The 27,744-nt window shown below is 44.6% G+C and overlaps 1 protein-coding gene across 1 annotated transcript; it reads left to right on the top strand.

The window, feature by feature from the left end:
- Positions 1–117: 117 nt before the first annotated feature.
- On the top strand, positions 118–25,115 carry LOC311511972 (butyrophilin subfamily 1 member A1-like; the record flags this gene model as incomplete). Its single annotated transcript, XM_084612944.1, has 11 exons — positions 118–133; positions 519–539; positions 5,001–5,027; positions 6,021–6,047; positions 9,537–9,557; positions 11,576–11,596; positions 12,080–12,100; positions 14,589–14,609; positions 21,000–21,020; positions 22,144–22,170; positions 24,592–25,115. The coding sequence occupies exons 2-11, from the start codon at positions 530–532 to the stop codon at positions 25,113–25,115; spliced, it is 720 nt and encodes a 239-aa protein (XP_084469070.1). The 5' UTR covers positions 118–133; positions 519–529.
- Positions 25,116–27,744: the final 2,629 nt, after the last annotated feature.

The following is a 27,744-nucleotide window of genomic DNA, read 5'->3' as shown; positions in this document are numbered from 1 at the left end:
CCTGTAGCTCACACCTTGCAGCCACATACCTCATTTCCTACCCCATAAAAACTGATTTAGAAAACAGGGCAAAAACGATGCTGTTTGTGAAATGTGTGTCATTCCTTTGCAGAACAATTACAGTTGGAAAGAGGTAAGTTTGCATTAATGTCTGTAGCCTTGCACTCAGTCAGAGGAGGGAGGGATAAGATAGGGTGGAGTTGCCACCTGGTGAGTTGCCTGTACTGGTGTGTTCAGCAACAGTGAGCAGTCCAGGAATCAGATAAGCAACTCTAATGATGGACTTCAATCCTACTTCATTCTTAATAATAGGACGGGGAAAATAATGGACTTTAAAAACTGAAATGCTGATCATGGTTGACTTGCGTGGCTGTGAGGTGGACGAGGAGCTAATTCCTTAAACATCCGCATCCTCCATGGCTCACACTTAACTGGCACCAATCCAAAATCAACGACTAAGTGTTTACAGAAAAAGGCAAAAATATGTAGTTACTCAAATGTATTTCATTCCGTTGCAGATGAACTACGGATGGGAAGGGGTAAGTTTTCATTTATGCAGCCTTCTCAAACTGAGGAGAGATGGACCATGTGGTGGAATTGTGTGTACTTGTATATTTGCTGAAGAAACAAAGAGAAGCACTGATCAGCAAGAGGCAGAATTGGAAGTTTGCTGTAGCTTCTCCATCAGTGATTGGTGATGAGGGCCATATGAAACCTAAAATAGCTAGACATAACTGGGTTATTTTTCATTAGTGTATTGTTGGGAATATTCTTTGTCTAGGCTTGGTTTGGAGCATCAGGCTTGAGGCTGTTCACAGGAAGCAAACATTTATTAACCCACCTTGCATATTGGCTGAGAATGCCATGATTGCAGCTGGTAAAAAAATCCATTTTTTTCTATTACACAATAAAAAAAATAATTCATTTTTAAAAAATTTTCAGAGGAAAGTTTTGAAATAAAAACCAATTGTTTTGCTAAATTTTGGTTTTCCATTTTTAAAATGATTTTTCCCTCTCTTTCTCCCTTTATTTCCCTTTTCCCCCACTGAATGAAATAGAATGCAAACTGTTTAGGTTTTTTGTTTTGTCTTTTTTTATTTTTTTTCATTTTTCCAGTCTGCAAGTTTTCAAAATTCCTCCAGCTTTGAAAAATGTATGGCCTGTCTAGGGATAAATGAAATTGCAACCCAGCCACTCTGTAACCATAAGTGAACGGTGAGCACAGCCTCCTGAAAAGTGTGTGCTGTAGGTTCAAATCCCTCCTCCACCTCAGGAAGAGGTGGGCCGTGAACTTGGGTCTCCAACTTATAAGGTGATGCGCATATGCACACTTAATATGTATTTAATTAAAGAGGAACAGCTTCAATGAGAGAGACTGAGAAAGACTCATAGTCCAGTAGTTAGGCCAGTCAGCTGAAAGGTAGGAAATATCTCTCCAAATCCCTTCCCATCAGCAGACAGAGAGGAGAATTTAAGGATATCCCATTTGAATACCCTAACCACTGGGTGGATTTGGGTCTAAATATTCCTAGACCCTACCACCCAGCCACCCTACAACTAGTCTGTAATTCTGCAGGATTTAAACAATGTTTCTATCCCTCTTCCCAGAGCACTGGCTTATATCCCTAACCATCTTGGCTAATAGCCATTGAAGGAACGATCCTCCATGAACTTATCTCATTCTTTTTTTGAACCTTATTATATTTTTGGCCTTCACAACATCCTTTGGCAATGAGTTCCACAGATTGACTGTGTGTTCTGGGAAGCAGTACTTCCTTTTGTTTGTTTTAAACCTATTGTCTATTAATTTCATTGGGTGACCCTGTTTCTTGTGTTATGTGAAGGAGTTAATAATACTTATTTTCTCCAGACCATTCATGATTTTATAGACATCTATCATATCCCACTTTAGTTGTATCTTTTCTAAGCTGAACAGTCCCAGTCTTTTTAATCGCTTCTCGTACAGAAGCTGTTACATACCCCGAATCATTTTTGTTGCCCTTCTCTGTGCTTTTTCCAAATCTAATATATCTTTTTGAGATGGGGTGACCAGAACTGCATTCAGTATTCAAGGTGTGGGAGGACTATAGAGTTATATAGTGGCATTATGATATTTTCTTATTATTATCTATCACTTATCTAACATTCCTTACATTCTGTGAGCTGTTTTGACTGCACATTGAGTGGATGTTTTCAGAGAACTATCCACAATGACTCCAAGATCTTTCTTGAGTGGTAACTGCTAATTTAGACCCCATCATTTTGTATGTATATTTGGGATTATGTTTGCTAATGTTCATTACTTTGCATTTATCAACCTTGAATTTCATCTGCCATTTTGTTGCCTAATCACACAGTTTTGTGAGATCTCTTTGCAACTCTTCACAGTCTGCTTTGGACTTAACTATTCTGACTAATTTAGTATCATATGCAAACTTTACCACCTCACTTTTTACCAAGTTTACCCCTTTTCCCAGATAATTTACGAATGTGTTGAACGGCACTGATCCCAGTACAGATCCTTAGGAGACTCCACTCTCAACTGGAAAGAGGTTAAAATCAACTAAGGAAAGGCTTAAGATTAACTAAAGTATTAAAACATCAACAATCTAACAAATGCCCCATCGCCCTATATTCACCACTGTACTAAACCCCCCAGCTCCCTCCCTAATACCTTTCCAGGCAGATGGTTCGCTGGGGATAAGTCCTGAGACAAGTTCTGTGAATGTTGGATGGCTTAAACAAAAAGACAGGGGTTCCCTTAATGTGTCTTCACCCCTAGGTGAGATTAGGCCCTCTCCTGGCTCCCTGGTCTGGAGTCTTGGGAGGTTCCAGCTGGCTCTAGATAGCTGGCACTGGGTTTGTTCTTTTCCCCTCTGATCTCTGGTCTCTGCAGGGCTGGCATTCCTAAGTCACACACTAAATCCCCCAATAGTTCAAAGCCTCCCTTTGGGTGGAGAAAGGGAGTTGAGTACAGATTCTTCAGGCAGTGCTGCTCGTCTCCCAGCTCCAAACTCAAACAATCAAAAATGAAACCCAAACTGGTCCCTTTGTTCTTCAGTCAGCCTGTTCCCTCCCACTGAGGCACTGAGGAATTCTAGCTCCTCCCTGGCCCAGCAAAACTGCCTATAACCATCATTCCAGCCAAAGCTCCCCACTGGATTTTTTTTAAGCATTTCCAGGCTACCCTGCCCTAGGCTTGAAGCTGCCTGGGAAATGGCATCCAGCGGGTCTGCAGCCAGTGTTCTGTAGGCCAGAGAGTAGGACCCCTAGAGCCTCAGTTCAGTGTCAAGGAACTAGGAAAGTCCAAAGGGGTGGGGGCTATATTCAAATGTGTATCTCAGCTCAATAATTTGGTATCTAATTCCCAGCTGTGTCCCATGGCTATATTTGGGGACTGTTCTCTCTCAGCTCCACTTGTTCTTCTGGGGTGTTTGCTGTAGTAGGCTTCAGGCAGTGAGCGAGGCTGGGAAAAGCCAGAGGCAAACAGAAAGGTCTCTGTGTCCTCTTTCACTCTCTTGTCAAGTGTCTTGTTTGGGAGCTTGGCTGCTTCTATGGGCAGACTGAAGTTACTCCATCATACCCAGATCAGGCGGGACCTCCACATCCCTGTGATTGGTAGGAGCCAGGCAGGATTGGGAAGGCCGGCTTTAGCACCAAGCTAGTGCATTTCCATTATAACACATTTTCATGACTCTTCTTTGAACAGCCACAAGGCCAAAATAGCACAGGCTTGAAAATTGCAACATGGTACGGAAATAGCCCTCCCAGGCTATGGGAGTGGGAGTACTCATGAAGTAAGTTGCTATCAGTGGAGATAAGGGTACCAGAACTGAGCCCATACTTGGCAATAGCAATAGATTATTATTTTCCACTTGCCAAAGGAACACTTAGTGAGTGGTGCACTGCACATGGGTGTGTAGCTGACTGAGTGAACTACCAGATCACCAGAATGACTTCCAGCCCTGGGAAACTCAGGATCTGGTGACAGGGGCTATCTTCCCTCCCCTGCTGCTTTTCCCACCAAAAGAATTCCTTAGCTCAATCCACCTAGGGGCAGGAGGCGGGAGGATTTTGTTGAATTCCTGCTGCAATAAGTAGGAAGGAATGATCAGGACCTGATCAGGTCACCAGTAAATTTCATTGCATACTGTACTTTTCTACTGACAGCTGCCTCATTGTCATAAAAAAACTAAGTAAAAATAAAATAACAGTTCTCTTAGAAAATAGGGAAATAGCTAGGTGTCCTGCAGCCTCAGCTTACACTGGCAAAGGGTAAATATGTAAAAGACATAACAACCCTCCTGCTTGAGCCATCAATCAAATATGGCCTGAGCTTGGCAGAATAGTCCGTCATGGACATGTTACTGTCATTTAGACTGTTAGTGCATTATGGGTTTCTTGCCTCTTCCTCTGAAGCAGCTGGGAATGGGCATTGTCAGAGCCCGGATGCTCCATTAGATGCATTATTATTGTTCAATACAGTCCAATAAATTAGTCCAATAAAGGATATTACCTCATCCACCTTGTCTCTCTATTATTCTATTCAGTCTTGCACTGCCAGGAATAGCATGCTCTTCCTTGCCCGCAACACTCTCTCTTAAAGAAATATTATTTGTATGAAAGTCACAAGTAGAGAGTAAAATAAAAATCCCATGGACACAGCGATTACCATGGAAAGCAGCCAAGTTAGCACATATTTGTTGTGATTTGTTTTAGGTGGGTTCCATTGTTAGAATTTGCTATAGTTAGAGGTCAAGGTCAGAGGATTTACAACTTAATTTTACATTTTGATCTGAAGGAGGTATGACAAATCATACTCTTTACTCTTGGAAAAGAGTTTGTGGACTTCTTTCTGCTCCCATGGCACTCCTTTGGAGATTTCAGTGAACTTCAGCAGGAATAGGTTTGGGCTGTATGTGTACATGTAGAGGTGTGTGTGTATTTCAAAATAAGAGGTATAAATAAGAAACATCATCTGTTTTCTTCCCTTCATTCAGAAAATAAAGAAAAATTGTTTGAAGCAGGTAAGATTTCAAGTCTCACTTGGTTGCACTGACACCAAACACATGAAATTGTTTGTCTATTTCATGAACCAGTTGCAGAGAGCTGCTACTGCAAGAGAATAGGAAGTTCTAAATGTGTGTTGCACTTCTCACAGTATTAATGCTAATGGCATCAGGAATGCTGCCTGTGTTGTCAGTTTTCAAATGATTTTGCAGTTTTATGTTGGTAATTGCACACAGAAGGGTTAGATGTCTTTGTTAGCATAACCAAAACATGGCAGGGCATTAACATGGTCTCCTGTGGAACAGAGTATTCTGATGGCCATGGGGAAATTCCCGTCTGTGTTGAGAGTTGGCGGGATCGGGCAGGTTTTGTATAACATTTTGTTCGCACTTCTTTCCTGCAGTTTCTTCATCCATAGATCATCATGGCTAAAGCCCCAATTTTGGCAAAGCACCCTTAAGCACATGCATAAGTGCCATTACCTTTAATGCGACCCAAGCACACGATAAAGTTAAGCATGTGCTTAAATGCCTTGCTGGATTGGGACATAAAACTTCACACTAATGCAGGCCCCTCTCCTATGAGTTAGTGTCACTACTCAAAGTGCATAGAATTAGGCACATATGAAAATCTGTGCAGAATTGGGGCCATAGGGTTAAATTCTGCTCTCACATACATCCCTGTAATCTTGTTTATTCCAGTGAAGGTCTAAATGGAGTAATCAGACAAAATTTGGCCTGTTGAGGGCTATATAACATAGCCTATGTTTGTCATTGGTAACCCTTCTATGGCCCAGGTGAGAATCTCCAGTGTGGCTCTGTTTTATCCCCTATAAAATGGTCCCCTTTCTGTTTTAAGATCCAGCAATATTTCAGGCTCAATGTGCTGTGAAGAAAAGATTGCGGTTATTAGATTGTGATTGAGAGAGGCCCAAGGTGAGTGATGCATTAGGAAACCAGAGAGTTCACATATATTATACTTTACTCATTCTTTCACTGCCTTTCTTTCAGAAATGAAAAAGTACAGCTCTCAATTAGGTATGAATATCATTTTTCATATATTTAATAAATACAATAATTCAAGTAGTATAATCCATAATTATTGTTAAGCATTTTGTACATCAGAGTCAAGTATCAGTTGCTAGCAAAGACCCATTCTAAGCAGAAGTGGGCCCAGAGATTAACAGAGACACAGACAGAAACTAAGTCAGATGTGTCTTCGAATTCCATATGACATTTCCTGTAATTCTCTCCAGTGAAACACAGCTGATGAAGTCTCGACATGTGTCAGACATGCTCTGGGACTTTGTCTCGCGGTGCCTGACACCGTACAGCTAGAACCAATGTGAGTTTTGAGAGTGACCTCAGTGGGAGCAAGAGAAAACTCTTGGGGCCAAATTTTTAAAGGAATTTAGGTACCTAGGGATACAGATAGGGCCAGATCAGGAGTCTGATTGATGAGCATGGCAACCAGTTACAGGGAATCCAGCATCCACAGATAATAAAGACAACATTTTATTGCAGGCAAAGATAGATGTAAAATCAAGGATGGAGAAAGGACAGGAATCAGGAACAAAAGGGAAAGGCAGTGGAATCAGGGATAACAATAAATGACTGCCCAATCATACAGCAAAAGCTGAACACTCCTTCCCTCAAGTACAAACAAAGCATTAATAACAGGAATGTCCCCTCCCATCTGTCCCCACAGTCTGGCTGGTCGTGTGGCAGAGTGATAGGAAGGGCTGGGGTCCTTTATGGGAAACTCATAGTTCTCCCTTCTGGGCGGAGTGGGCTGCTGGCCACGGCGTGAGGCTGCTGTCTCCTACTGGGCTTGGCTGGCACTGTCCTCAAAGGTACAGCGGAGTCTTGGTGCTCAGTGTCTCCTTGTAGATCTGGGTGCTCCAGGTTGGACTCAAGGACTTGGCTGAGAGAAGCACAATATTCTTTTCCCTTCTGTGCTGGGATCAGCTCCAAGACTACTTCCTCTCTGGCCTGTGTAACACAACTCCCTGCAGCCAGCTCTCCCACAAACATATCTCTGTCCCAGTTCATGCCATGTCCAGTGCACATGTCCTGGTGGTCGCAGCCAGTGCAGGCTATCTGGGACATGCAGCTGGTTGCCATGCTTATAAGTCATGTTCCTGCTCCTGTCCAGTCCCCACAGGTTGATTGTGTCTCTCAAGCACAGAGTAGGCAGACAGTCTCAGCTCCCGCAACATCTGTTCTGCTGCCTGGGGAACTGCTGGAAGCTGATTTTCTCAAGCCCCCAAACTGTCAAGGAAGCTCCAGAGGGCTTGTGAGAAAGAGTGATGAAAGTCTGAGAGAAGCAGAGAGAGCTGGGTATGGCCAAACACATAGCGAGCACAAACACTGAATGAAAATATTAGGCTCACTCACTTAATATGGCTGAGCCAGGCTGTGACAATCAGCAACCAGAGACCCCGGGGAGAAAACAGGGGGTCTGAATCTTTAACGAATAAGCAGTTGAATTAACTGATTGTATACAATATTACTGTACTCTAAAAGTGTGTTGAGCGAGCTCTTTTATGAATATAGGTGACACACTGATGATTACTATCATAGTGAAATGTTTGTATTAACACTAGGTGAGGAATTATGGATACTCACTGATATTTTACTCTGAAATCTGTGAGCAAACAAAGGGAGAAATAGGTTTTCTCCCAGACAGGAGAGCAGGCAGCTATCTACCAGTCTCCAGTGAAATTAAGCAGTATGGAATCAAAACAATGGAAGCCCTGATTTATGTATGAATCAGCAGGAGGCTGCAAAGTCCACAGGAAGGGAAGACCAGCAGGAAGCCTTCCTGACTCTTGAAACAGAGAGAATGAAATTTAGGGTAATATCAGAAACTGAAAAAAAACATTAGGGTTATCCATTATTTGGGGGACTAAAGGGGCCAGCACTTTTGAAATCACAGAATGATGGGTCCTTCAGCCACGGGGGTTGAAGTATCTGGGAGCTGTCAATGAGAAACCTGCCTAGGCAAACATTGTAACGGGCTAAAATTAAGTTTCAGTCTTAGAAGCGTTGTCAAGGTTCCTCCCCCACTCTGAACTCTAGGGTACAGATGTGGGGACCTGCATGAAAAACCTCCTAAGCTTATCTTTACCAGCTTAGGTCAAAACTTCCCCAAGGTACAAAATATTCCACCCGTCGTCCTTGGATTAGCCGCTACCACCACCAAACTAATACTGGTTACTGGGGAAGAGCTGTTTGGACGTGTCTTTCCCCCCCAAAATACTTCCCAAAAACTTGCACCCCACTTCCTGGACAAGGTTTGGTAAAAAGCCTCACCAATTTGCCTAGGTGACTACAGACCCAGACCCTTGGGTCTTAAGAACAATGAACAACCCCCCCTTTCCTGGGAAATATTGGCTAAAAAGCCTCACCAATTTGCATAGGTGACCACAGACCCAAACCCTTGGATCTGAGAACAATGAAAAAGCATTCAGTTTCTTACAAGAAGACTTTTAATAAAAATAGAAGTAAATAGAAATGAAGAAATCCCCCCTGTAAAATCAGGATGGTAGATATCTTACAGGGTAATTAGCTTCAAAAACATAGAGAACCCCTCTAGGCAAAACCTTAAGTTACAAAAAAGATACACAGACAGAAATAGTTATTCTATTCAGCACAATTCTTTTCTCAGCCATTTAAAGAAATCATAATCTAACACATACCTAGCTAGATTACTTACTAAAAGTTCTAAGACTCCATTCCTGGTCTATCCCCAGCAGAAACCAGCATATAGACAGACACACAGACCCTTTGTTTCTCTCCCTCCTCCTAGCTTTTGAAAGTATCTTGTCTCCTCATTGGTCATTTTGGTCAGGTGCCAGCGAGGTTACCTTTAGCTTCTTAACCCTTTACAGGTGAGAGGAGCTTTCCCGTGGCCAGGAGGGATTTCAAAGGGGTTTACCCTTCCCTTTATATTTATGACAAGCGTATTTTTACTTTTGTTTGTAACCATTTCTATCCCCATTCCTTCAACTTGGTATCACTTATGTCTAGGTTCTATTGGTAATAAACTTGTTTTACTTTTAGAAAACCAGCTCAGTGCTGTACATTAAATCAAAGGGTAAAATCCTTAGCTAATCTATCAGGCTGGTGTGTGTTCTGTTGCTACAGAGGCAGTGAACTAGAGAACTTCTATGAGGGGCCAGTGAGAAGGACTGGACACTGCAAGGGAGATGGGTCTGGGGAGACTTGGAACTGGAAGGGCTGTTGGGGGTCACTCGGCCAGGAATAACCAGGCTGGTGTAAGCCAGGATGACATCATTATGCTGTGATCAGCCTGTCAGGACTCAGAGCCAAAGCTTCACAGAACAGAAGCACCCAGGGTTGCAGGGCAGGCAGAGGCACAACCTGGTTTTGGTCTGGGTGAACCCCCTAAGTGTCGTATGTGCTATTTATGAAGTTAATACATTGATTAGTCATATTGAAATACTTTTCACATTCTAAAGGGCAAAAATACAGGTGTTGATTGATAATGTTTGATTTTCACAGATGAGCTGCAGAGACAAAATGGTGAGTTTACACTGACTTCTAAGCAGTAGCACTCAACAGTAGTGTATGTCCTGTGTTTGTAAGACCCAACACCAGTCCTTCAATAATACATTATACAGCAGCAGGCTGCAAACTGTCAGTTCTGAGCAATGTCTTTATTCCCTTCTGTAGTCCAAATATAGAATTATTCTGTCTAGTAAGGTAAAATTCCTTGGAATCTGAGAAATATACCTGTGTAAAAGCTAAGCAGGAACAGAGTAAGGACCAGTTTTACACTGAAAGTGAAGTCCAGTTCAAGGTCTCTGCTTTAAGTCAAAGCTTTTGGTGGTATCTGACTTGCTTATATGAGAAATGCTTCTCCCTCTGTACTGTAACCTCAACCAACAGCTCTACTCCACTGTAACAAAGAAAATGTTACAGAATACAGTGAGGCATATGAGAGCAGGAGAAGAACATGAACCTTCACAGGAGCTGGACTTAGGCCATTACACTGGTCCACTACTTGAGTGTCACCTTCAGTGGAATGTGCATATGGACAGTCACTGAAAGGAGAAAGGGAAGTTACTTACCCGTACAGCACCTGGAGTTTGTTGAGATGTGCTGTCCTTGTGCACATTCCACGACCCACCTTCCATTTCCTCTACCCTGGAGGCCTTTTACCTGCCAGGATTCCACAGTAGAGAGGAAACTGAATGGGAATTAGCAAACTCCACCCTTTTTATGCACTTGACATGGGGCATGAAGAGGCTCAAGCCACATGCTCAGCCATACTGGAACTGCCAGCCAAATGATTCCAACGTGGAGCGTATGGGGTGGAATAGCACCATCCGTGGAATGTGCATATGGACAGAACATCTCTGTCCAGGTAAGTAACTTCCCTTTTTCTGTTATCTATCTGATAATGTAGTGAAAGCTCCGCTACAGAAAAGAAGTGACATATTTTGCATGGTTGAAGAAAAAAACATTTTTGTGCCTTTTCCCTTGCACTTCAGAATGAAATAATGAGGATTAGAGTCACAAATGTACTTAGGCATTGCAATCCTGAGAGAGAAACCCCTGCATGCCTCATGATACCATCAGCCCAGTGTTTAGGGGTGTGGGGCAATCAGGTTTCAATCCCCAGCTCTATGTGATTTGGAGCAGGGACTTGACAGGGAATATCAGTGATGCCTCAGAGCTGGACTTAGTCACCTAAATAGGCACTGAGATTCCTAAGTACTTCTGTGAATCTGGTGCCAAGTACTTGATTCAGAGTCCACTGAAGTGCAAGGAAAGTCTCCCATTGACTTCAGTGGGTTTGGATCTGGCCCTAGGCCTGCACTGACTTTGTATCACTGTCACATGTATGAGGGGGAGGTTTCCTTTGTTCCTTGAGGCCTCTTTCTTCTGGGACAGAGTCACATGTGCAAATGCTTGTACCTTTTTCACAGGACAGAGCCAAGGGGAAAACATTATGAGACACTACTAGAAGAAGAAGAGAAGGTTACTCACCCTGTGCATTAACTGAGGTTCCTCGAGATGTGTTTACCTATGGGTGCTCCACTTCCTACCCTCCTTCCTTCTGTTTAGCAGTTCAGACATGGACTCTGCTGTAGAGAAGGAACTGAAGGCAGTTGGACCACATAGCACTATATAGCTGCTACTTATGGTGCAAGACACAGGGAGTGTACATGTACTCCAATGGTCATGGCTACCAAAAATCTCTGATCCTAGACACGATACTCAAGCACACCAAAAGTGGAGCTCCCATAGGGACACACATCTCGAAGAACATCAGTTACTGCACAAGGGGAGTAACCTCCTCTTTGGAGGATGCTCTATGGCCTGTGTTATACAGGAGGTCAATCTAGATTATCACAGTGATCCCTTCTTGACTTAGAATCTATGAACCTATCATGCACATTGTCTCCCCTTCACAGCCAGAGATATCCCCCACCAAAGACAATATAGTCTTCAGTATTTTAGCTATTAACTCACTTCCTTCTTGGACCTATCATGACTAAAGCTTATGTCATTTTCATTAAACACTTGTTTTTCAGAACACTTGGAGCAGAGAATAAGTAAGTTTATATCATTTTCTTCCCATGTGTTTTACTAATATTCAGGAATGGGGACAAGAATGATTTATTATTAGACCTCATCCCTCTCTCCTGCCATTGATGGAGCTCTTTATTTGGGTTGTTTTGTTGAATTTATAAATAGACTCCCCCAGTGGTGTTCTGTATTCTCCAAGAACCATAACCCTACCGCAGAGACACAGAGTATCAAAGGAGACGTACACACTGAAACTGAATGGCAGGCCACGATGTAAATGGTGTCACTGCCTCTTTTGGTAGCAGATGCCATGTTAGTTGAGCAGCATCTTGTGTCATATTCCCCTCTTTTGCTAATTAGTTGTGGCGTGAAGGCTCTGTGCCCCTCATTAGCTGTGGCCAGTATTTATGCTACTTAGGAAAGAAAGGATCTTATTCCCCCTCTTCTATTAGTAGCTAAATGGACATGGACTAAACTCTTTTCTTTTTCTCACCGTTTTTCCTTTGCAGAGCAACACCAAGAGGAAACAGGTTAGTTTGCCTAGTTAACTGAATCGTTATAGTCCAAAGACCAAAACCAGTGGCCCCTTCATGAGTTCCAATGGCTCCAACAGCAGCAGGAATCTTATTACATGCATGGTCATGGGTGGGGGAAGACAAGGGGCCATATATGGGTCTCCAGAGGCCTGGACCTTCCCAGAGCTGACAACTTATGAACTCTTTGCACAGAAGAGGGAGAGAGGCTCAAGGGCAGTCAGGGATGAGAGTGAACACTTCCATGAGCTCCAGGAACTGAACCTGTAGAACAAAGCTCTGGAAGAAAATGCAGCAGGACAGAGTTGCTAAAGTTGTAGTAGCTGAGACCATGCAGACACTCCACTTCCTGCCTCAGGGATGGGGCTGGAATAGACTTCCCAAAACAGTTTTGCTCAAACTGGGAAATCACATCAAAGCACCCAGAGGAGGATCTTTGACAATCTCCCTGGAAGGCAAGTGGTGATAATCACACAGGAATGTTGCTAGAGCACAAAATAGAACCGAGATATGCCAGCTTCCGGTCCGGTATATTCAGTAGTAGGCCATGGGATTCTCAGAAACTTTCCATGGGAATGTGTCTATGTAAAAATATTGGGGGTGGGGGGGAAAAAGAAACAAAACATTTCAGTAAAGTCAAAACATATTATTTCAACTGTATTAAAATGGAACATTCTGATTTTTTTTTCAAAATGACTTTCTTTATTTTTTGTGACCATGACCCCCACTGATGCCTATGCTCCACCAGAGTCCAGACAAAGTCAGTTAAAAGGGGAAGATTTGTGAGAGAGAACATGAATCTGCATGGGAGCTGGACTCGGATTACAGAACACAACACTGCACAAAATCAGAATGACCTCAACCTCTCAGGATTCCCAGTTCCATGCAAAACCCACCTCTTTGATTCTGCTTTTGCCAATCACTCCCAACACCTGCATATTTAGGGTGATTTATCTGATAATGTCATAGAGGCTTTTGCAGAGAAAATATAGTACATTTTTTAGCTGGCTTGAAAAATAACCATATTTATGTCATAGGATATCAGGGTTGGAAGGGACCTCAGGAGGTCATCTAGTCCAACCCCCTGCTCAAAGCAGGACCAATCCCCAATTTTTGCCCCATATCCCTAAATGGCCCCCTTAAGGATTGAACTCACAACCCTGGGTTTAGCAGGCCAAAGCTCAAACCACTGAGCTATCCCTCCCCCTAAATGTCATTGCAACATTTCTTGTTCAGAAGCCCAGCCAAAAGACATCAGTAATTCTGCACTGACTTTGTGTTAGTTACACCCAGATACATGAGGGAAATGTTCCTTATTCATGTAACATGTGCAGTCTCTGTGCCTCTTTCACAGAACAAATCCAAGGAGACATTGTTAAGGTTCCATTCAATCACACTATCATGTGGGAGCAATGTAGGGGGGTCAGAAAAACACTAGCATCACTTAGTCCAAGTCTTAACCTTTCCTTCAATGGATTCAGTGGAAACACTTCCATTGATTACACTGGGAGTAGGACTGGGCTCCCAATTTGACAGCAATAGAGTACGAAAAGTGTCCTTTTTGTTTTTCTTGGCAGAGAAACTCAAGGAGGAAAATGGTAAATAGACTTTGAGTTCTGCAGTTTAGAGGGTGAAAGGTCAGTTATTTCCCCATTGAGGGAAGTGGAGGAGGCAGTTTATTAACTACTGATGGGTAAGGACCTTTCTACTTTTGCATGTGCAGGTATGCTTTGGGAATTCAGACTGGGGAGAATGTGGATATTTTTCACTGGCGAGTTGTCTCTCTGCTTGGTCAGGGTTGAAATGTCAGTTTGGGGCTGTTGAGAGGAAAGAAACGTTCATCATCTAATTTTCAACAAAAACAAAGGCAAAACAGGTGACACATGGAGATGTGTCTCCTTTTGCAAACAATGGCTGGACGACGAAGGCGAGTTTGCTTTGATTTCTGAGATGATCACACAGAGTGGGGTTTTATCAGGGAAATATTTAGCAGCTAGTTCTAGATTGCACCAAGCAAACCTCTGTAAGTCTTATACTACTCTGTGGGGTTTAGTACCCTGTCCTAAGGGTGAATTCTTGATAGTGAAAGTCCTGAGCATCCCCTTGTATGGGAAACTTCTGCTGGGAACTTCAGGGACCTTTCATTGGAACTTCCACTGACAAGGGGGGGTTCTCCCCTCCTACAACAGAGTGCAGAGTGCCCCCACATGGTTGTGTGGAACCTTAACAATGTCTCATTGGATGTGTTCAGTGAAAGAGGCACCTGTCTTTTTCACTGAGCACATCCAACGAGACATTGTTAAGGTTCCACACAACCACACAACCATTTTGGGGGCAGCTTAGAAGTGTCAGAAAAAATCTAGCAGTCCTTAATCCAACATTTGATGCTTTCTTCAGTGAATTCAGTGGCAAGACATTTATTGACTACCCTACAAGCAGGACTGGACATATATTGAAAAAATGTCCTGTTTGTTTTTCTTTGCAGACAAACTCAAGGAGGAAAAGGGTAAGTTTGCTCTGACTTGTGCAGTTTGGAGGGGGATGGGTCAGTCATTTCCCCATTGAGGGATGTGGAAGAGGCCATTTTTTTTAACTGTTGAGGAGTCAGGATCTTTCTGTTTTTATGGTGAGTGGGAGGTGGATGAATATTGCAGTTGGGGCTCAGGGGAATTTGCGCATTTTTCCCTTGCGGGTTGTTTCTCTGTTTTACAGGGTTGTGGTGGGGGTGTCAGATTGGGGCTCTTCAGAGGAAAGAAATGTTTGTTGACTCAGTATGGAGCAAAAACAAAGATAGAAGAGGGGGTGCATTGTGATGGGTCTGCTTATGCAAAACAATGGCAGGAAAGCAAAGGTGAATGATTTCTGAGACAATAGCACAGAGAGGGACATGTTCAGTAGCTAGTTCTAGATTACACCAAGCAACCCTCTGTGCCCTGGTCTACACTAGGACTTTAGGTCGAATTTAGCAGCGTTAAATCGATGTAAACCTGCACCCGTCCACACAATGAAGCCCTTTATTTCGACTTAAAGGGCTCTTAAAATCGATTTCCTTACTCCACCCCTGACAAGTGGATTAGCGCTTAAATCGGCCTTGCCGGCTCGAATTTGGGGTACTGTGGACACAATTCGATGGTATTGGCCTCCGGGAGCTATCCCAGAGTGCTCCATTGTGACCGCTCTGGACAGCACTCTCAACTCAGATGCACTGGCCAGGTAGACGGGAAAAGAACCGCGAACTTTTGAATCTCATTTCCTGTTTGGCCAGCGTGGCAAGCTGCAGGTGACCATGCAGAGCTCATCAGCAGAGGTGACCATGATGGAGTCCCAGAATCGCAAAAGAGCTCCAGCATCGACTGAACGGGAGGTACGGGATCTGATCGCTGTATGGGGAGAGGAATCCGTGCTATCAGAACTCCGTTCCAGTTTTTGAAATGCCAAAACCTTTGTCAAAATCTCCCAGGGCATGAAGGACAGAGGCCATAACAGGGACCCGAAGCAGTGCCGCTTGAAACTTAAGGAGCTGAGGCAAGCCTACCAGAAAACCAGAGAGGCGAATGGCCGCTCCGGGTCAGAGCCCCAAACATGCCGCTTCTATGATAAGCTGCATGCCATTTTAGGGGGTTCAGCCACCACTACCCCAGCCGTGTTGTTTGACTCCTTCAATGGAGATGGAGGCAACACGGAAGCAGGTTTTGGGGACGAAGAAGATGATGATGATGTTGATGAGGTTGTAGATAGCTCACAGCAAGCAAGCGGAGAAACCGGTTTTCCCAACAGCCAGGAACTGTTTCTCACCCTGGACCTGGAGCCAGTACTCCCCGAACCCACCCAAGGCTGCCTCCTGGACCCTGCAGGTGGAGAAGGGACCTCTGGTGAGTGTACCTTTTAAAATACTATACATGGTTTAAAAGCAAGCATGTGAAAAGATTACTTTGCCCTGGCATTTGCGGCTCTCCTGGATGTACTCCCAAAGCCTTTGCAAAAGGTTTCTGGGGAGGGAAGCCTTATTGCGTCCTTCATGGTAGGACACTTTACCACTCCAGGCCAGTAACACATACTCGGGAATCATTGTACAACAAAGCATTGCAGTATATGTTTGCTGGCGTTCAGACAACATCCGTTCTTTATCTCTCTGTGTTATCCTCAGGAGAGTGAGATATCATTCATGGTCACCTGGTTGAAATAGAGTGCTTTTCTTCAGGGGACACTCAGAGGAGCCCATTCCTGCTGGGCTGTTTGCCTGTGGCTAAACAGAAATGTTCCCCGCTGTTAGCCACAGGGAGGGGGGAAGGTTGAGGGGGTAGCCACTTGGTGGGGAGAGGCAAAATATGACCTTGTAACGAAAGCACATGTGCTATGTATGTAATGTTAACAGCAAGGTTTACCCTGAAAGAGTGTAGCCACTGTTTTATAAAATGTGTCTTTTTAAATACCGCTGTCCCTTTTTTTTTCTCCACCAGCTGCATGTGTTTCAATGATCACAGGATCTTCTCCTTCCCAGAGGCTAGTGAAGATTAGAAAGAAAAAAAAATGCACTCGAGATGAAATGTTCTCCGAGCTCATGCTGTCCTCCCGCACTGACAGAGCACAGACGAATGCGTGGAGGCAAATAATGTCAGAGTGCAGGAAAGCACAAAATGACCGGGAGGAGAGGTGGCGGGCTGAAGAGAGTAAGTGGCGGGCTGAAGACAGGGCTGAAGCTCAAATGTGGCGGCAGCGTGATGAGAGGAGGCAGGATTCAATGCTGAGGCTGCTGCAGGACCAAACCAGTATGCTCCAGTGTATGGTTGAGCTGCAGCAAAGGCAGCTGGAGCAGACTGACACTACAGCCCCTGTGTAACCAACCACCCTCCTCCCCAAGTTCCATAGCCTCCTCACCCAGACGCCCAAGAACGCGGTGGGGGGGCCACTGGCCAACCAGCCACTCCGCCACAGAGGATTGCCCCCCAAAAAGAAGGCTGGCATTCAATAAATTTTAAAGTTGTAAACTTTTAAAGTGCTGTGTGGCATTTTCCTTTCCTCCTCCACCACCCCTCCTGGGCTACCTTGGTAGTCGTCCCCCTATTTGTGTGATGAATGAATAAAGAATGCATGAATGTGAAGCAACAATGACTTTATTGCCTCTGCAAGCGGTGATCGAAGGGAGGAGGGGAGGGTGGTTAGCTTACAGGGAAGTAGAGTGAACCAAGGGGGGGGTTTCATCAAGGAGAAACAAAGAGAACTTTCACACCGTAGCCTGGCCAGTCATGAAACTGGTTTTCAAAGCTTCTCTGATGCGTACCGCGCCCTCCTGTGCTCTTCTAACCGCCCTGGTGTCTGGCTGCGCGTAACCAGCAGCCAGGCGATTTGCCTCAACCTCCCACCCTGCCATAAACGTCTCCCCCTTACTCTCACAGCTATTGTGGAGCACACAGCAAGCAGTAATAACAGTGGGAATATTGGTTTCGCTGAGGTCTAAGTGAGTCAGTAAACTGCGCCAGTGCGCCTTTAAACGTCCAAACGCACATTCTACCACCATTCTGCACTTGCTCAGCCTGTGGTTGAACAGATCCTGACTATTGTCCAGGCTGCCTGTGTACGGCTTCATGAGCCATGGCATTAAGGGGTAGGTTGCGTCCCCAAGGATACATATAGGCATTTCAACATCCCCAACAGTTATTTTCTGGTCTGGGAATAAAGTCCCTTCCTGCAGCTTTTGAAACAGACCAGAGTTCCTGAAGATGCAAGCGTCATGTACCTTTCCCGGCCATCCCACGTTGATGTTGGTGAAACGACCCTTGTGATCCACCAGAGCTTGCAGCACTATTGAAAAGTACCCCTTGCGGTTTATGTACTCGGTGGCTTGGTGCTCTGGTGCCAAGATAGGGATATGGGTTCCATCTATGGCCCCACCACAGTTAGGGAATCCCATTGCAGCAAAGCCATCCACTATGACCTGCACATTTCCCAGGGTCACTACCCTTGATATCAGCAGATCTTTGATTGCATGGGCTACTTGCATCACAGCAGCCCCCACAGTAGATTTGCCCACTCCAAATTGATTCCCAACTGACCAGTAGCTGTCTGGCGTTGCAAGCTTCCACAGCTATCGCCACTCGCTTCTCAACTGTGAGGGCTGCTCTCATCTTGGTATTCATGCGCTTCAGGGCAGGGGAAAGCAAGTCGCAAAGTTCCATGAAAGTGCCCTTACGCATGCGAAAGTTTCGCAGCCACTGGGAATCGTCCCATACCTGCAACACTATGCGGTCCCACCAGTCTGTGCTTGTTTCCTGAGCCCAGAATCGGCATTCCACAGCATGAACCTGCCCCATTAGCACCATGATGCATGCATTGGCAGGGCCCATGCTTTCAGAGAAATCTGTGTCCATGTTCTGATCACTCACGTGACCGCGCTGCCGTCGCCTCCTCGCCCGGTATCGCTTTGCCAGGTTCTGGTGCTGCATATTCTGCTGGATAATGCGTGTGGTGTTTAATGTGCTCCTAATTGCCAAAGTGAGTTGAGCGGCCTCCATGCTTGTCTTGGTATGGCATCCGCACAGAAAAAAGGCGTGGAACGATTGTCTGCTGTTGCTCTGACGGAGGGAGGGGCGACTGACGACATGGCTTACAGGGTTGGCTTCAGGGAGCTAAAATCAAGAAAGGGGGTGTCTTTACATCAAGGAGTATTTGAGGCAGGACTTCACGAAGGGTTCCAATAAGAAATGGTGCATCTAAGTTATTGTTCTTATCGGAACAAGGAGGTTAGTCTGGCCTCTGATTGATACATGGCTAGATTTACCTCGCTGCACCTTCCCTGTGAGTGACTGCACTGTGACCTAGACGAATGAGTCCCCTAGATGGGGGAGGAGGCAAATGAGTACAAAACAAATCTGGTCTATTTCTTGTTTTGATCCACTCCATCTATCTTTTACATCTTTGGCTGGCAGCAGACGGTGCAGAAGGACTGTATACCATCCACATCTCATGGCTGCTCGGCAGAAGATGGTGCAATAGGACTGCTAGCAATCTGTATCGCCTGCCTGGTCACCATAAGACGGTTCAATAGGACTGACTGCAGGACTAAAGAGAATGACCTGGTCAAGTCACTCCAAATTTAGTCCCTGCGCCCATGTCTGCCCAGGCGCTTGTGGCCGACATGGCCAGGAGCACCTCGGACATGACGATGATGGCTACCAGTCGTATTGTACCGTCTGCTGCCACAAGGCAAGGGGTTGCTGCTACTGTGTAGCAATGCAGTACCACATCTGCCAGCACCCAGGAGACATACGGTGATGGTTACCTGAGTGGTCTCCATGCTTGCCGTGGTATGGCGTCTGCACAGGTAACTCAGGAAAAAAGGCGCGAAACGATTGTCTGCCCTTGCTTTCACGGAGGGAGGGAGGGAACGGGGGCCTGACAATATGTACCCAGAACCACCCGTGACAATGTTTTAGCCCCATCAGAGTGCTCCATTGTGACTGCTCTGGACAGCACTCTCAACTCAGATACACGGTTGTTTGCTGTTACTCTGACGCAGGGAGGGGCGACTGAGGACATGGCTTACAGGGTTGGCTTCAGGGAGCTAAAATCAACAAAGGGGGTGGCTTTACATCAAGGAGTATTTGAGGCAGGACTTCACGGAGGGTTCCAATAAGAAATGGTGCACCTAAGTTATTTTTCTTATTGGAACAAGGAGGTTAGCCTGGCCTCTGATTGATACATGGCTAGATTTACCTCACTGCACCTTCTCTGTGAGTGACTACAGTGTGACCTAGAGGAATGAGTCCCCTAGACAAGGGAGGGGGGGAAGCAAATGAGTACAAAACAAATCGGGTCTATTTCTTGTTTTGATCCACTCCATCTATCTTTTACATCTTTACAACAAGAGAGTTGCTCTTTTAAAAAGAAAACACAGATCACAAGAAGACCTTATCTGGAGCAGCAGTTGGTGGAGCGAGCCATGAGGTCTGCGCTGGCATCAGGACCCTCCACAGCCTCTGGGTCTAACCACCCTCAGCTGCCTTCCACCTCTGAAGTGGCAGATGACAGACCCTGGGACTCTGATTTTCCCTTGAAAAGGGAGGTTGTTCTGTCTCAGGAACCACCTGGAAAGGGGATTCTTAAGATAGGAGGAAAGGGGGGATTCATCATCTTCGTCCTCAAAGACGGCCTTGAGATGTTTGCATAGTACCCAGGATTGTACCCAGGTACCCGGGGTTGTACCAGGCAATTGGCCTGTCACCCTGGTACTGGGGTGTAAGTTTTACGGTATCATACTGTTGACTCTGGAGCCATCTGGGGAATGGCTGTCGAATCCAGTACCTACAGACACAGGTGTGGCAATGCCTCTTTTGGTGCCTTCAACCCTGCAGGTCTACATGATAGCAATGGACTTGTTTTGTTTGTCCATGCCAACCTCACCACTACCTCAGGAGTCAGCGGGACTATCGATATCATCTGCTATTCCAGGCCCTTCAGCTTCTTCAATTGAGTCCAACATGGATGCCACCAATATCCTTGATACTGGTGATTAAACAGCACAGAGATATGCCCCCCCCCAAAATGGGGCACCCATATCCTCTGCAGAGCATCCAAGATTCCTCTCCCTCTTTGTGGAAGAAGGGCTCAACCAGCTCTTCATAGCTGCAGTCCCTTACCTAGGTCTCAAAGCCCCTTAACTCCACACTTTTCCCCATTCCACATAAATATCTGTAAAATTAATCATCCAAACCATAAACCATCATCACAATAAATTCTTCCAGCTATCTGGCTATCAATTTCTCTAGCTCTTTTTTAATTTAAGTCATCATGGATTTTGCACAATTTAATTAATTTACTGGGTAATCTTTGATGCATGGTACCAAGGAAAACAGTGAACAAGAGTTTAAAAGGCTGTAATAATTGTTATTTTTTCCAGATGAAATGAAGAAGGAATTAGGTGAGTGAAGACCTATGTACACCCTTGCTGGTGTCCCCAGTCCTGTTGCTTGGATATTTGTAGAGAGGGGCCATTTCTCCTGTCTCTCCTCCATCTCCCTGGCTGCTTTTGATGGAGAAGGGAATCCTGACAGTTCATGTACTTCCCCATGGAGTACAGCAGCTCCAGGCAGACATATTGCAGCTCCTCACACTTCTCACAATACCAGGCAGTATGGGAGATGTGGTCTGTCTGAACCTGTGGGGTGGGACAGACCCCCTGACTACTTGACAGCCACATACAGGGTCCAAAACACCTTAGTAGCCACTGCTGGAGTGTCACTGATTTAGAATATGTCTGCACAGCAGCTGGGGTGTGTAATTCCCAGTGCAAGTAGGCAGAAACCTGCCAACTCTGCTCGAGCTAGCATGCTAAAAATAGCAGTGTAAGTTCAGTGAGACAAATAGTAGCTCAGACTAGCTGCCTGAATATGTACCCAGGGGCCAGGTGGAATTGTATTCACATGGTTAACCTAAGCCAGCGTGGTCACTCTCTTATTTTTAGTGCACTAGCTCAAACAGAGCTGGCACATATATGTCTACCCATGCTGGGTATTCCACCTCCCAGCTGCAATGTAGACACACGTTGGAGGGAATTGTCCTTCTATGGCCTGCCTAGTAGGAGCTGGATTGCTGTGAATACAGCCTCTGGTGGTTGGAAACGTATGTGTGGATGGGAAGGTTCATTTTCTGTTTGAGTGAGGAGGGATGTGTAAGAGGGAGTTAGAAACAGATCAAAGCCAAGAAGAGCAGGTAACATGGTGAGGTGACTCATTGGCTGGAGGTGCAAGACAGAGAGAGCAGATCTCAGCCAGAGCAGGACTCCTGCCCTGGTTTCTAATCTTAGCTCAGAACAGCCCACCTGTGTGTGACAGAGAGAGAGAGAGAGCGAGAGGGAGACCGAGAGAATGACCATTCAAGTGCCATTTCTTTATATATTAACTCCTGCAAAAGGAATCACCCCCTACTGTGTCTGGCATCATCACTTGCCCTCAGTCTGGAACTTCCCTGCTGCTGGAGGGAGGAAATCCACAGTCAATGCCTCTCTTAATTCAATGTCTGTTGTTTTCTTACTTTCATTTCAGAATGGAGAAGGGCTCGGAACAATTCAGGTAACAGAACACACAGCACATGGATAGAGGTGCTAATACTATGGTACTAGATGCAGCATAAGAACCTCAGTACATTAGAATCTATCCCAATATGAAATAAATCATTTTGTTTGATACTATAATCAAACTAGAAACACAAACTGTTCTTATCAGAAACACAGCTCCTAAGGTCTTTACTTTCTAGCTCCCAAACTGATTTCAAGGCCTGATCCTCACCTGATTTACACCAATTTCACAACAACTCTATTGACTTGCATGGAATTACCCCTGAATTACAACAGTGAGATCAGACTCAGCCTGACAGTGTGATTTTCAAAAACATCTGGGTGATTTCAGAGCACAGATCACATTGCCACTCAATGGGGCCTTCTAATATGGGCCTATATCTGTTAGCACCCCACTGTGGCAGGACGGAGAGATACACCACCTGACTCCATCCACTTTATGCCTCCATCCTCAATTTTTTATTGATCAAGTTCATTTTCTAGACCTTTGGCTGGGCCCTTAATAGTCTCAGTCCCCTTCAGGATAATGGGGAGTTGGAAGTTCCTTGGCTCTAGTGAGGCTAGACAGCCCTAAATCTCCATGTTTTAGACCCACCTTCTCCACATTTCTTGCCTGCAGTCAGTAGGGGGACCTGGACCCACTCACTCCACTTGTCAGGAACAGCCAGAACCAGTCCTTCTCTGTCTCTTGTGGCTTCCTGAGCTGCCACCTACCTCTCCTGCTCTGGAGGCTTCCCCCACTTCTTGCTCTGCTTCTCTCTCTTCGGCGTGTTGGCTTCTTAGGCAGCTTCTCCCCAGTGTGCTGGAGGGATCCTTTCTCTGCAGTTCTTCTGCATCTCTGGCTGCTGCCTTTTCCCCCAGGATCTCCCCCTCTCACTGAGCTCTGTAACCTTAAATAATCCCTGGTGCTACCCTACCTAATTAACTCCCCCAGTAACTCAGTAAGACAACTACTCCCAGGTGAACTTAAGCTGCCTTATGCCCCCTTGTGGAGCCTGTCAGGGGAAGGCTGGGCCCCTGACCCCTTCAAAGAGCCAGCTACCCTCTGACAGACCTGTGATCCTAAGTCACTTCAGCCCAGCTCCTTCAAAGTAATGATGCCAATGGGAGTTACCTTTGAGGAGCTGGGCCTTAGTGATTACTTGGAGTGGGGTATTCAGAAGTTCCCAAGGAGGCCATCGTAATTTGGGCCGCAGTGAAAGCAGAGATGATGTAGTGGCAGGGACGGTGACTGTGATGAGAATCATAATGCAATGGTGGTGAGACCACGATGGGGACTGCAGTGGTGAAAGGCCTGGTCAGGAGAGAGTCAACGAGGTTTATGAGGCATTTGCTAGTGAAAAGACAGTGGTGGGACTGTTACTCTGGTGATAAAGGAGACTGATGTTGATGGTGCTGATTATAATAATTATAATTAGAGAACATTAAAATGATGCAGGGATGATAAAGGACACAGTGATGGTGATCTGACAATGAAGATAGTGCAGATAATAATTTGCATGTTACAGCAGTTTTCTGCTGACCATCTCAGACCTCTTTACAAACAATGATAAAACACCTTCTAGCACCTGATGAGGTTGGCACCATATTCAGCTTACTGTGGAGTTGCATCCAATGAAGTGAGCTGTAGCTCATGAAAGCTTATGCTCAAATAAATTTGTTAGTCTCTAAGGTGCCACAAGTACTCCTTTTCTTTTTGTGGAGTAAACCAGCTATCAGAGAGCTTATGTAACCTGATCAATGTCACATAGCAGCAGAGCTGGGAACAGAACCTAGGGGTCCTGATTCCAGGTCTAATTGCTAGGTAAAAAAAATTTTAATGAGTAATTATAATGTGTTATTATGTTTGTGCATCTTATTTATTTACAATGATAGTAATAGGGGTATGTTGACATGACCAGTGTTTGAGTTCTTACCAGTCCAGTTCTGTGTTTCATGATGAACTTCTCATCATAGTTAGCTGTCATAGGAAACATATTTTTGCCATTCTTCACACACAAAACATCCCATAATGCTAGACACATAGTGGGTCCGATTCAGCTCTCAATTATATTGGTGATAGTGTACTTTGCTGGCCATTATTAAGTGAAGTTCCGCTGGATTCACACTTGTGTAACTGAGCTCAGAATCTCGCCCAGTTTGAGTAATAATGTGATAAACAGTTCAGGGTCACTTTTATTTTTGTGTAAATACCAAGCAAGTCTCATTTCCGAAATAGTTCAATACAACATTGAATTGTCAAGTATGCAGCACTGGTCAAGTCCTGCAGTCCTTACTTAGGCAAAACTCCCATTGAAATCAGTGGGAGCTTTGCATGAGGAGAGGTGGCAGGAGAATGCACATATATTTCCTTCCTATTCCAGTTTATACTGGCATTATAGGAGTGGTTTTCAAAAAGAAAACTCTCTTCCTGTAGATGACATCACACCTGATGCAGGAACTGCCCACCGCAACCTGTCCATTGCTGACAGTAAGAGTGTGAAACATGAAGCCCAACCTCAAAAAGTTCCACCAAATCCAGAGAGGTTTGATTCAACCATCTGTGTGTTGGGCTCTGAAGGATTCTCCTCTGGAAAGCACTACTGGGAGGTGGATGTCGGGAGCAGCACTGACTGGGACCTGGGCGTGGCTAGAAAATCCATACAGAGAAAAGGAAAACTTTCCCTGTCCCCTAAAGAGGGGTTCTGGGCACTTGGTCTGAGTGGGAGAGATTACTGGGCAAAAACAGACCCATGGACCCGGGTCATGGTGCGAAAAAAGCCCAAGAAAATTGGAGTTTACCTCAGTTACAAAGACATGTTGGTGACTTTTTTCAATGTAACTGATATGTCTGTGTTATTCACATTTAACAATTGTTCATTCTCAGGAGATGTTTATCCACTCTTTAAAAATTCACACAAAGAAACAACAATGAGAATTTGTTCAATTAAAGAGGAATAAACATAACATAACTGATGCTGATTTTATACTGAAGTAACTGAAATCAAGGTTTTTATGAATGTATTGTATTGTATTGTAATGTATTGTATGAATGTAAAAAATGTTTTGGTTTTTTAATGTACCTTGTCATGCTGTCTTCATTACATGTTTTGCAATAAAATGTTTTCATTTCCTATTGGTTTTTTGCTTGTGACTTTTGTCCAATACAATATTTGACTAGCCCATTAAAATCACAGTGTTTCTGGGGCTGTCATAAATATAAAGGGAAGGGTAAACCCCTTTAAAATCCCTCCTGGCCAGAGGAAAAATCCTCTTACCTGTAAAGGGTTAAGAAGCTAAAGGTAACCTCGCTGGCACCTGACCAAAATGACCAATGAGGAGACAAGATACTTTCAAAAGCTGGGAGGAGGGAGAAAAACAAAGGGTCTGGGTCTGTCTGTATGCTGCTTGTGCCGGGGACAGAACAGGAATGGAGTCTTAGAATTTTTAGTAAGTAATCTAGCTAGGTATGTGTTAGATTATGATTTCTTTAAATGGCTGAGAAAAGAACTGTGCTGAATAGAATGACTATTTCTGTCTGTGTGTCTTTTTTGTAACTTAAGGTTTTGCCTAGAGGGATTCTCTATGTTTTGAATCTAATTCCCCTGTAAGGTATCTACCATCCTGATTTTACAGAGGTGATTCCTTTACTTCTATTAAAAGTCTTCGTGTAAGAAAACTGAATGCTTTTTCATTGTTCTAAGATCCAAAGGTTTGGGTCTGTGGTCACCTAAGCAAATTGGTGAGGATTTTTACCAAACCTTCCCCAGGAAGTGGGGTGCAAGGGTTGGGAGGATTTTGGGGGGAAAGATGTGTCCAAACTACATTTCCCAGTAAACCCAGTTAAAGTTTGGTGGTGGCAGTGGAAATTTCAAGGGCAAAGGGTAAAATTAATTTGTACCTTGGGGAAGTTTTAACCTAAGCTGGTAAAAGTAAGCTTAGGAGGTTTTCATGCAGGTCCCCACATCTGTACCCTAGAGTTCAGAGTGGGGAAGGAACCTTGACAGGGGCATTTGATGCAGATGTTAAAAAGAAGAAAACACCATCCTCTCTCACACTGTCCTTATTGGCAGCTACACCTCGGAAGCAAAATAACAAGAATCTCATTGCTAATTTCAGCATTTTCCTCTATAATAAAAGATAGATAACATGGATATCTCACTAATAACCATATTTTGGGACAAAGTATCAGAAGGGTACCCATGTTAGTTTGTATCCACATCAGGACTCCCTGATATTTTGGGATGGTATTATACTATATTATGAAGTTGCAGTGGCTGGAACAAAATTTAGACTGAAGATAGATTTCCACTATAAACCCAATTTTTACACACCCACCTCCCCCATAAAGTTATCCAATCTTCCTGACACTTCCCACCAAGATAGAATTCTTCTGGGAATTCATTCAAAGTGAAATTAAGCTAAACTGATTTAATTCTGAAGTCTGGTCTACACAACAGACCTATGTCTGTCTAACTATGTTGCATGGCTGTGAAAATTCCATACCCTGGAGCCATGTAGTTATAATGACCTTAACATCCCTTTGTAGACAGTGCTATGTCGATGAGAGAGCTTCTCCCGCTGACATAGCTCCCACCTGTCAGTATTTTAAATGTAGACCTACCCTTAATGAGAGTGTCCACACAGGGCTTTAATGCAGTTTGGCTAATCCACTTTTAATTCACATCTGTAGGACAGGTCTACATTTTGAAACAGTGCAGCTGCAGGGCTGCAGCTACAATGTAGACTCTACTTTGCTGACAGGAGGGGTGCTGCCATTGGCATAGTAGATAATGCACCTCCCCAAGAGGCGGTAGCTAGTTTGACAGAAGAATTCTTCCATTGACTTAGCTCTGTCTACACTGAGGGCGGTTAGGTCAGTATAGCCACATCTCCCAGGGAGTGTGGATTTTCACACCCCTTGAGAGACACAGCTATGCCAATGTAAATTCCCAGTGTAGACCAGTCCTTAATGCCTCTTTAACAAACCCATTGGGTTTAATGGGGTGACACACATGAAAGAAGCTGGCCTAAGGCAGCGGGCTTGTTTCTTTTCACAAGCAAGGTACAAAGAAACTAACGTTTCAAAGGTTTCAGAGTGGTAGCTGTGTTAGTCTGTATCAGCAAAAAGAATGAGGAGTACTTGTGGCACCTTAGAGACTACTCCTCATTCTTTTAACTTCTTAAAAGAGCTCAACCACAGCTCAACAGTGTAAAGGGCTCCAAAAAGACACCTTCCAAAACTAGGGAAAAGCCACCATCATGTCATGTTTTTTCTGCAGTGCCATGGGCCAGATTCACCAGTACTGTTCGGTTGCTTTGCACAATTCTGTGATGATGAACAGCTGTTCAACCAGTTTAACTGGTGAGTTAATTATGGCTGCTTTGGGACACTGGTGCAGTGTGAAGCAGCCAGAGTGTACTAGGAATTCTGGCCCAATTTAAAGCAGGACTAGGGACATCTTCATTTTTCCCCATTATTTGATCAGAGGGCGAAATAATGGGGATTTCTTTGCATTTGCTCCAATTTGCTTCCATATTCTCCTCTTTATTTTAGACTTAATCCCCTCCACATAGGATTGGCTCCCAG

The sequence above is a fragment of the Lepidochelys olivacea genome, assembly GCF_965140295.1.
Source record: "Lepidochelys olivacea isolate rLepOli2 genome assembly, chromosome: 23".
Classification (NCBI taxonomy): Eukaryota; Metazoa; Chordata; order Testudines; family Cheloniidae; genus Lepidochelys; species Lepidochelys olivacea.
The sequence above is the reverse complement of the archived record's forward strand: the minus strand, read 5'-3'. Positions and strand labels throughout refer to the sequence as shown.